The following is an 11,253-nucleotide window of genomic DNA, read 5'->3' on the forward strand; positions in this document are numbered from 1 at the left end:
GTCGACAAGCATGTGAAATCTATATGAGTGTTTGCAAAATCATCACAGTCTAATTCCAAGTTTTTAGAAATGAAAGTGTTTTTTTCCCCATACTAAGCCAGGCTTCACTAATGTTTTGGTTTTCTCTGCGCTAACTCACTAAAGATAAATATGCTTTTGTTTCTTACTCCTTATCTTCTCAGTGTGCTGCATTTTCCAAGGAACTTATTGCCTTTTAATGTTACATTTTATATTTTTATTTACTGTCCACACCCAAAGAACTTATGGTCTGTGTGCACCTTGATGTTTTTCTTCTGTTCACTGATGTATCTGTTCCCAAATCAATTTTAGTAAATGAAGGAGCCACAACTAACCTTTCACAAATCATAGTTGCTCAATTTATGGATCATTTTATTAGTATATTGTATAATGAATGTAAGGGTTTTTGATGACTTTAAAATATGGAACCTGTCCCACTGCAATGGAGGAGAGTTCTGGATTTTGGCTGTAGCTCAAAGTTTGTTGTGAAACCATCATACAAGGATTGATTAGAGATGACGTAGATAGTTCATTTGACTTATTACTGACAAAGAGGTGCTTTACTCTACAGCTACTCTGCTGTTCAGCCCGATTTCAGCATCCAGCATGGAATTCGCAGCCTTTTCTCTCTTTATTACATGAGAAAGACAATGGCTTGATGCTATTTCACAGTGGTAAGTCCTATAGCCCAAGGAATTTCAGTAGTCAGGGTTCAGGTAGTCAGTGGTTATGTTCCTCCCACGGGTGTAAATAGAAAATTTTGGAGTGGACCCTCTAGAGTGCTGGTGTGTAAGTCTCTGTTTCCTAGGCTTCACAGGGAATTTAACAGCTAAATTCTCTGCCCTTCAACTTAATTACAAAACTTACTTTTTGTGATTAAAAAAACTATATCCACCCAGGGACTTTAGTTGAAATTTGTAGAAAATGAGGATTAAAGAAATGTTTTAATGTTTGGATATAAGTTTCATTCAGATTTATCTTAAGTATAAACCAAGGGGCCAGCCATTTTATAGAAAGACCTAGCTGTGAAACTGAATCCCAGAATCATAGAATGTAGGTGGGTGTGGATCCAAGACAAGTATCAGGAAGTTTATAGTGATGTGCTGAGAGGGTCACTCTTTTGTGGTCTGATGGAGAATTATATTTGCCTTGTGCTTATCTGTGAATTGCAAGGGGAAGGGAATAAGAAGGGGAGGAGAGAGAAACTGTTTATAAAATAGCTTCTATGGTAAAGCCCAGCTCCAAAGTGAGGAGGGCCATGAGTTGCTGGTGGGTAGCCAGAAGAGTCAGCAGCATAACCATCACTAGTGGCCCCAGGGGCAAAGGTGACCCACTCCTGTCCTCCCAGGAAGCAGGTGTCCCTCGCTTTTGGCACCAGCCTGAAAAGACAGCTGATATCAAAGACTTACAATGATAGCAACAACTCCTTCACTTCTGACAATGTTGAATTTTACCCGAGTCTTGTGATCTTGGAAAACGGGGAAAAAAAACTATATATATACACACAAGTATATTTTAATTCATTGCCATTGAGTTGATTCTGACTCGTAGTGACACTATAGGACAGTAGAACTCTCTCATAGGGTTTTCAAGGCGGGTTGGTGGATTCGAACTGCTGACCTTTGGTTAACAGCCATAGCTCTTAACCACTGCGCCACCATTGCGCATGTATGTTTGTGTGTGTGTATATATATGCACATATATGTATATATATGTTAATCTGTATTACGCAGTTGACAAAACCTTGCTGAAAGTGAAGAGGATTTGAAGCGTTTACTGATGAAGATCAAAGACCAAAGCCTGCAGTATGGAGTACGTTAGCATAAAACAAAAATCTCCACAACTGGACTAATAAAGAACATCATGATAAACGGATCAAAGAATGAAGTTGTCAAGGATTTCATTTTACTTGGATCCACAATCAACATTCATGGAAGCAGCAGTCAAAAAATCAAAAGATACATTGCACTGGGCAAATCTGCAAAAACCTCTTTAAAGTATTGAAAAGCAAAGATGTCACCTTGAAGACTAAGGTGCGTCTGACCCAAGCCATGGTGTTTTCAGTAGTTTCATATGCATGCGAAAGCTGAACAGTGATAAAAGAAGACTGAAACAAAGAATTGATGCCTTTAATTGCGGACTATTGTATATAGTCCACAAAGAATATTGAGTATAGCATGGACTGCCAGAAGAATCAAGTCTGTCTTGGAAGAAGTGTAGCCAGAATGTTCCTTAGAAGCAAGGGTGGCAAGACTACGTCCCACATACTTCGGAAATGTTGTCAGGAGGGACCAGTCCCTGGAGAAGGACATCATGCTTGGTAAAGTAGAAGGTCAGTGAAAAAGAGGAAGACCCTCAAGGCGTTTGATTCGCTTATATGTGTAAAACAGAACATTCGTACCTCAATTTTTACATGTATAATTTGGTGACATTGATCACGTTCATCATGTTGTGCAGTCACTTCCCAATGGGAATTGTAACCTCAGCAAATACAAGGGCATGCTATTCAGGTTTCTGCAGAGGTAGAACTTTGTCATAACAGTAGAGTGCGTGTGGGTGTATGGGTTTATGTTGAGAGGTGTGGTCACTAATAATTGGTTTACAGTTGCATCAAGTTTCAAAATTTGAGAATTGTGGAGAGATCTGGATTTCCATTTTTCCTATCTCATACCTGAGCTCTTTTTAACTTTAAGTACCTTTGCCTGTCTCTATGAAATTCATAATTCTCAAGAAAATATTCTTTTTTCAGCAGGTAGACTTGTCACCCTTGATCCCCTAGAGTTCTTCAATAAAATATGACCTGTTCAGGGTTTTTAGTTTCCACTTTGTTTTTGAGGGGTTCTGGTCCTTTAATGGCTGTAAGGGACAAAAGGAAAAACTAGCATTCTGCAGTGTTCCCCAGTTTTTAATACTTCATCCTTTCACCCTGTGTTTCTTGTTTAGTGTTTTGGTGGGTCTTATGGAAGGTTGTGAAATCGTTTACAATGAAGAGATGATCTGAATTATGTCTTCGCTTTTTCCATGTTTAATTGTTGTAGATGATAAAGACAGAAGGGAGTAAGACTGGAATTGGTCACTGTCAAACGGCGTAGAGATTAATTCACTGTGTTTGACAGGATGTATTCAGTGAGGAAGTGTGAATGTAGTTAGTGAAGGGAAGAGGCTGGTGGCTATACCCTAGAGTAGATCTTGGTACAACAAAGAACCTTCTGTCAAATCCCTATGAATTCTTAGTTCCCTAGGACTCTCAGTCGCACGCTTCTTCTTGCATACATTGGAATACATGGTATCTTGCTGATGCAGAATGTGTGGGATGTTTTAGGACTCAGTGGTCATTGAGGATGTGGTCGTGGTCTTTACTCAGGAAGAGTGGGCTTTGCTGGATCTTGCTCAGAGGAAACTCTACAGAGATGTGATGATGGAAACCTTCAGAAACCTCGCTTCAGTAGGTAAGAATGGCATTTTTTAAACTTAATCTTTTAGTGAACAAAAATATTGTACCTGTTGACTTTGCTCCAGTATTTGGGCTGAGAAATTGGAATAAATTATTAAAACAGGCATAATCCCTTACTCTGTGGAGCTTACATATCCTGATTTCCCCATGAACATAAAGCCCTGTATATTGAAGTGATTTTCATTTTTGTGATAAAAAGCCTTGATTCTCTTTAAGTGTTGCAAGTATAAGCATTGTCTTCAGGGTTCACTTCGGGGCACTAAGAGATTTGTGGTTTTGGACCTTGTAGAAAGTTTTATTGTGTTTATTACAAGTTTGAAATGATTATTTTGCTGCAAACATATTCACACTTGCCCAAATACAGAGATTCTGAAGATTAAAATATTTGGTCATTGTTAGGGAAGTATTTATTGCTCTATATACTGTTTTCCATCATGATTTGCTTTTCTCCATGAGCACCTTGTCAGATGTGTATTTCTCCATGAGCAGCATCGAGGGAAAGAATATATGAACCCATTTTTTCCCAAGGGGAGCAAGGGAAAGATCTGAGGAGAGTAGAGATAGGACTTACCCATGTCCACTGTGTCAGGGAGCACCAGGAAGGCAAGAGTTTTTGAAGAACCAGCCTTGCATGGAGTGAATGAAATTTGAATCAATCAGCTAGAAAGTTTCTTCTAGGTTGAGGAGATGACTTCACAGATACCTGCGCTTACTTATCTTTTTCAGACCCCTCCTACTGTGGTCATGAGAGAGAAAATTTTTTTTCTCTTCTTTCAATGTTTCAGGTGTAATGTATTTACTATCTTTCTACTTAGTTCTTCTGATTATGCCTATTTAAGTCACCATCATTCTCAGTCCCCATGGAAATATTTCTTAGTAAATGGATTTTTAACCATTGTCAAAGTTCTGAAACAGTGAGATGTGTTTAAGTCTTTCTTAATTCACAGCAGCTTTTTTCCCCCCCGATAATTCATTTGTTTCATATTGTGAACCTCAACTTGAACCATTCGGTCAGTGTCTGAAAACGTTAATGATGGAGAAAAATTACCCAGTGAACGCATAATAGTGCAATTCATGAAGAATAACAGCTCGTCCTCTGTGTTAGGAAAAATCTTCAAATTGCTTGTCAGTGAAGATCAGCCTCAAAACCAGGGGAGACGTTCTGGGTGAGTGTCATTCAAATGAGAGGAAAGACTGTCTCAGATAAAAGTTCTAAAGTGTCATGAAATTTATATATATATAAATTTATATATATATCTATGTATATCTGCACAGTCATGTGCTATGTATGTGTTCGGGCAACGTCTGACTGCATGTACTTCCGTGGTCCGATAAGGTTATGATAGACCTCAGAAATCCCAATTGGAATAAAACTCTTCCAGATACATTAAAATACCTTTAATAATACAGTACAAATAATGTTTTCGTTTGCATCATAAAATACTGCACATTTGTTATTAAAAACCATTGTATGTAACTTAAGTTTTTAATATAATATGCCTTTCAGGTTGGTTAGTAAATGCAGATTGTATATACTTCAGGTGTTGTAAACCAGGGACGGCCTGTATATAATATAGTCTTCGCACGCTATCCAAATCATGTAATGTCCTATTTCACAGAACGTGTTGTGGATGCGAAGCATGTGACTATTTTAGAAAAAGTAACAGTAATGATAGTATCTCTGTTAGATGATTTAACATATGAAACATGAGACAATTCAGGGCAAAACCCATGCTTGTTTATGGTGTTTGATAATGGTGAAATGAGAACAAATTCATTTCCAACAGCATATTTTGTGTTTTTAACAGAAGACGTACAGTAGAGACCCTCCATGAGCATAATGAAGGCAATCAGTATGGAAAAACCTTCACCCAGATTCCAAATATTACTGTGGTAAAAAGAAATCTTCCAGAAGTAAATCATTTTGAATGCTGTGAGTGTGGAAATGCCTTTGTACATCAGTCATCACAAAAGCATCACACCGGATCTCACACTGGATACAGTACGTGTCAGTGTAAGGAACATGGAAAAGCCTGCAGTTGTCCCTCTTATTTAAGTATTTCTATGAGAACTCTTACTGGAAAGAAACCGTATAAATGTGAGGTATGTAGGAAAGATTTCATTTGTATCTCAACCCTGAAGAATCCTGTGGCAACAGTTACTGGAGAGAAACACTATGAATGTAACAAAGGGGGGAAAGATGTCTGTAGTTTCTCATCCTTTCTGACACACGCAAGAGGTCATAAGCATCATAAGCATGAATGTCGGAAAACCAATAATCATCCTTCGTCCCTTATTTTATATAAAAAATTTCATAATGGAGATAAGCCTTATGAATGTAAGGAATGTAAGAAAACCTTTAGTCGTTCCTCAGCCCTTATTACTCATAGTGGAACTCACAGTAGAGAGAAACCTTATAAATGCGAGGAATGTGGGAAAGCCTTTAGTCAGGTCTCAGGCCTCACTAGACATACAAAAAGTCACAGTGGAAAGAGGCTTTATGAATGTAAGAGACGTGGGAAAGCTTTTAGTCATGCCTCATCTCTCACAACACGTATAAAAAGTCACAGTGGAGAGAGGCCTTATGAATGTAAGGAATGTGGGAAAGCCTTTAGTTGTTCCTCAGCCCTTGCTGCACATATAAGAATTCACACTGGAGAGAAGCCTTATGAATGTAAGGAATGTGGGAAAGCCTTTAGTCATTCCTCAGCCCTCGCTGCACATATAAGAATTCACACCGGAGAGAAGCCTTATGAATGTAAGGAATGTGGGAAAGCTTTTAGTCATCTATCATACCTAACTAAACATATAAGAACTCACAGTGGAGAGAGGCCTCATAAATGTAGGGAATGTGGGAAAGCCTTTAGACAGGCATCATCGTTAACTACACATATAAGAACTCACAGTGGAGAGAGGCCTTATAAATGTAAGGAATGTGGGAAAGCCTTTAGACAGGCCTCATCACTCACTACACATATAAGAATTCACAGTGGAGAGAGGCCTTATGAATGTAAGGAATGTGGGAAAGCCTTTAGTCAGGTCTCAGGCCTCACTAGACATATAAAAACTCACAGTGGAGAGAGGCCTTACGAATGTAGAGAATGTGGGAAAGCCTTTAGTCATGCCTCATCCCTCACAACACATGTAAGAAGTCACAGTGGAGAGAGGCCTTATGAATGTAAGCAGTGTGAGAAAGCTTTTAGTCATCTGTCACACCTCATTACACATAAAAGAACTCACAGTGGAGAGAAGCCTTATGAATGTAAGGAATGTGGGAAAGCCTTTAGGCAGGCCTCATCACTCACTACACATATAAGAACTCACAGTGGAGAGAGGCCTTATGAATGTAAGGAATGTGGGAAAGGCTTTAGTTGTTCCTCACATCTCGTTACACATAAAAGAACTCACAATGGAATGCGGCCTTATGAATGTAAGGAATGTGGGAAAGCCTTTAGTCATTCCACACACCTCACTGTACACAAAAGAACTCACAGTGGAGACAAACCTTATAAATGTGAGGAATGTGGAAAAGACTTTAGACAGACCTCAACCCTCACTGTACATATAAGAACGCACAGTGGAGAGAAACCTTATGAATGTAAGAAATGTGGGAAAGCCTTTAGTCAGTCTGCAAGCCTCACTATACACTTAAGAACTCACAGTGGAGAGATGCCTTATGAATGTAAGGAATGTGGGAAAGCCTTTCGTCAGTCTTCATCCCTCACTACTCATGTAAGAACTCACGGTGAAGAGACCTTATGAATGTAAGAAATGTGGGAAAGCTTTTAAGAATTTTTCACACCTCACTTCACATAAAAGCACTCACAGTGGAAAGAGAGCGTATTAATGTAATGAATGTGAGAAAGAGTTTCATCACTTCGCAGTCCTTATTGAATATCAGTAAACTTACAGTGCAGAGGGACCTTATGAATGTAGTCAATGTGTATAAGCTGTTGCTCATATCTCTTACCTAAAACTCACAAGGGTAGGCATAGTGGAAAGAACGCTTATTATATAAGGAACATGGTAAAGTTTAGTCTTTTCTGCCACTGTGTACAAACTCACAGTGGACAGCGTTTTATGAATATAAGTAATCTGAGAAAGTGTTCAGATGTTCTTCGGGACACATCTGACTAGGCATTCTAGAAAGAAACAACAAATGTGTGTTTTGTATAACTTATCCATTTTCTTTTTGCAAACCTGAAAGAAGATGCATGCCAGATTAACCATGAAAATGTAAGGAATGTGGGAAAATTTGTGTGTTTCAACACAGTCATTTAAATTTACATATATGATAAGCACATCAGAACATATGAGAAGTCACACTGGAGAGACATCATATAAACAAATGTAAAGGTTCCTGCGATCACATACATGTCTTTTTCTAGTCTTACGCAACATATGAGATATTAGACTGGATTCACTGTACGACTTTAAAACGTGATGGAGGCCTTCAGTGTCCACTTTCTCTCATGACGTCTACGAGACCTCACAAACTGCTGAGACACATTAACTGTAAGCATTCTGAGAAAAACTTCAATCATATAATATCCCACTTTGTGCACAAGGAGATTCATACTAGGGACAAAATCTTATAAAAGTTAAACATGGGGATTTATTACTGCCTTAATCCCATGCAAATTAAGATCCACTCTTTATTTTCTGATGTAAACATTAAAGTGATAAATGCCAGTTGTAAATATCCTTTGAATTTTAAGAAATGAATTTTGATAGTGTTTGCATTTTGGTTCATTTATATAAAAATTCTCTTCATTAATATGTTTCATCAAGAAATGGGTGTTTTGAAGTTTGTTTTATTTTTATCAGCTACGTTGAACTTATTTTTTCAGAGTATGAAACAGCACGTTCTCATTGTAGAAAATTGTTTTTATCTGAAAAGCGTGTAGATAATTAAAGTCATTTATAATCTGACCACTCTTGGTATGTTGGGTGTTTACTTTCAGCCTTGTATGCAAAGCAATGTTTTTAACAAAATCAGGATTGTAGTATATGTTTAGTGTTGTTATGGTGTTGTTCTGCATTGCATCTGATTTTCCTTGACTATGATTATCATCCTTGCTTTACTGCTGGAGAAACTATACAGAAAGTTTTAATTCAAAGTCATCCCACAGAAGGACTTAAATGGTTTTGTGACAAACGGTTTTCATGGAAGGATTGTTCATTCTGAGGCCCAAGGCAATTGTGTGCCAACACAGAGCCCTAGTCTTAGTAAGCTGCAGTGGAGCTTCTGTCCTGCACTGAAGTAGAGCCTGTGCTTAGTGACAGTATCTTTTTTTTGATTATTCTGACATTCCAAGAATTGTGCCCACTCAGGAGCTGAGGCTGCAGTTTCTTAACTAGTATAGTGGTTTCTGCTCCACCTGATGTGAACACTCTTTCTAGGGCCGGGAGACCAGAGGACACCAGCTAAGCTTCCTATATTAGTAGGGACAAGATAAATGGCTGTTCCCACATGCCACTGTGCCACATGGTGAGCTGGAAGCTGCCTCATGGACTCTTCATGTAAGAGACCTTAAAATGGAGGCTGCAAGTTAGACTTTGCCTTGACCTAGCAATTCCCCTTGTAGCATTTTATGGAAATCTCTGGGTGCTATGGTGCTTCCTATTGATAACAGTGGTAGTGTAAATCAGTGTCCACCAGGAAGGAAGTTGTTAGATAAATGCGTAGCCACATATTAAAATAGTGATTGCCACTAAAAGAGTTGTTTTTTCTTAATTTTTAAAGAGTAATTCGGTTTTGGAATGTAAGTTGTTAAATGCATTAAATCTTATAATTAGGAGCACAATGAAAGTACAGAACAGTAGTTTTCTGTTCTCCAAAAATGTCTTTCATCCGTCTTTTTAGTGAAATCTTTGACCATGAATCCCTGGCAACAGTCCCAGTACATATGATGTATATAGGTTTTTGATTATAGATCCTTTTATTGGACATGGAGTCCTGGTGACACAGTGGTTAAGAGCTCGGCAGCTAATGGCTAGCCGCTCCTTACAAGCTCTATGGGGCAATTCTGCTTTGTCCTATAGGGTCGCCATAAGTTGGAATTGACTCTACAACAGCTGGTTTGGTTTCACTTAACCTAATTGCTTTGAGACTTATCCAGGTTTATCAATGTATTAATAGTTCGTTACTTTTTATTGTGCAGTGTTCTGTTTTATAGACATACCACTGTGTGTTCACTATTTGGAGGATGTTTTGGTTTCTAGTTGTTACGGTAATAAAGTTGATATGAACATTTCTGAACAGATTTTATGTGAATGTAAAGTTTTCATTTCTAGATTTGTTATCGTGTGGTAGATGTATTGTTAACTGTATAAGAAACTGTCAATGTGTTTTTAAAAGAGGCTATGCCATTTTGTATTCTGAAAGCAATGTATCATTTCAGTTGTTGCTGGGATCTGCAGAGGTTGTTTTCTGGAAGAACTAGTATCCTTCTGTTTGGAGTAGCATCAGGGGAATCATTCAGTGGGTAGGTCATCTGACAGGCAACCCTACATTTGCTGAGGAGAGGGAATGGCCTGTAGCAATCTTGCTTAGACCACAGGCCCATGTGTATGGGATTCTGGGTTATGCCATCACTGTCGCTTCCAGCCTGGTATGAAGCCAGGGCTCAACCAAGTCTTTTTAGAAAGAAAATAGCATTTGTCATCCATTCCCAGCTGCAGAATGTGGCCACTGCTCTTGTCACCACAGTCCCGGTGACAGTGGCCATTCCTTTCTTCCTGGTGTAGAAAATGGAAGTAGATGGGCTCGTTCGAGATAACAGGTCAGCCATTAATCAGCTGTTTTACCACTCACTTCACCTCTTTTTCTGAAGTTCTCTTTTTAGCACCTACTTGTTCTGGTTGAACCAGCCTCAGTGGGCACTTAGGGGCTGTGGCCAGTCCTAAATTCCATCTCATTTACCCACATCAACCCACGGCTCATTCTAAACTGCAGGGAGCAGGGTACCTGCTTGGGGCTTGGGCCCTTGAGGAGGCTGGTTAAGAAATACAATTTTGGCCTTTTCATGTGCTGGGCTCTACTTTGCTGAAATCTCCACCAGGAAGAAGCATTTCTACCTTTGTGTTGAGGTGACTCTGGCGTCAGCTTCATCTTGTCCTCCTCGACATGGTGATTCTAGCGTGTTCCAGTGATCCAGTTTCTCTGGCTTTAGTTGATGGTGGTTATTAATTGCCGTCTGAGCGGTTCTGACTTTATAATGACAATACATACAACAAAATGAAACGTTGCTCGAGCCTGTGCCATCCTCATCGTTATGCTTGAGCCCATTGTTGCAGCCACCGTGTCCATCTCATTGAAGGTCTTCCTCTTTTTCGCTGACCCTCTATGAAGCATGATGTCCTTCTCCAGGGACTGGTCCCCCCTGATAAAATGTCCATAGTATGTGAGATAAAGTAAGCCATTCTTATAAGGAGCATTCTGGCTGTACTTTTTCCAAGACACATTTGTTCATTCTACTGGCAGTCCATGGTATATTCAATATTTTTCACCAACACCATAATTCAAAGGTGTCAATTCTTCAATCTTATTCATTGTGTAGCTTTTGCATGCATATGAGGACATTGCAAACACCATGGCTTGAGTCAGGCACACCTAAGTTCTTAAAGTGGTATCTTTGCCTTTTAATACTTTAAAGAGATGTTTTTCAGTATATTTGCCAGTGCGATGCATTAGTTATTGAAGTGTAATAAATTGTATTCTGGTAGAATGTTTTTTAGGTTATTAGCACATTAGGGAGCCTTGGTGGCACCATTGTGTA

General features: G+C 39.0%; 1 protein-coding gene across 1 annotated transcript in view; it reads left to right on the top strand.

The window, feature by feature from the left end:
- LOC111820962 (zinc finger protein 345-like) overlaps positions 1 to 10,709 on the top strand; it is a 43,588-nt gene extending 32,879 nt beyond the window's left edge. The window contains 4 exon segments of the mRNA XM_023733241.1: positions 3,341 to 3,467; positions 4,488 to 4,638; positions 5,281 to 7,222; positions 7,224 to 10,709. Coding sequence (XP_023589009.1) covers positions 3,341 to 3,467; positions 4,488 to 4,638; positions 5,281 to 7,222; positions 7,224 to 7,319 — 2,316 coding nt within the window. The 3' untranslated portion in view covers positions 7,320 to 10,709.
- Positions 10,710 to 11,253: the final 544 nt, after the last annotated feature.

Source organism: Trichechus manatus, unplaced genomic scaffold (assembly GCF_000243295.1).
Source record: "Trichechus manatus latirostris isolate Lorelei unplaced genomic scaffold, TriManLat1.0 scaffold00057, whole genome shotgun sequence".
NCBI classification, from domain to species: Eukaryota; Metazoa; Chordata; class Mammalia; order Sirenia; family Trichechidae; genus Trichechus; species Trichechus manatus.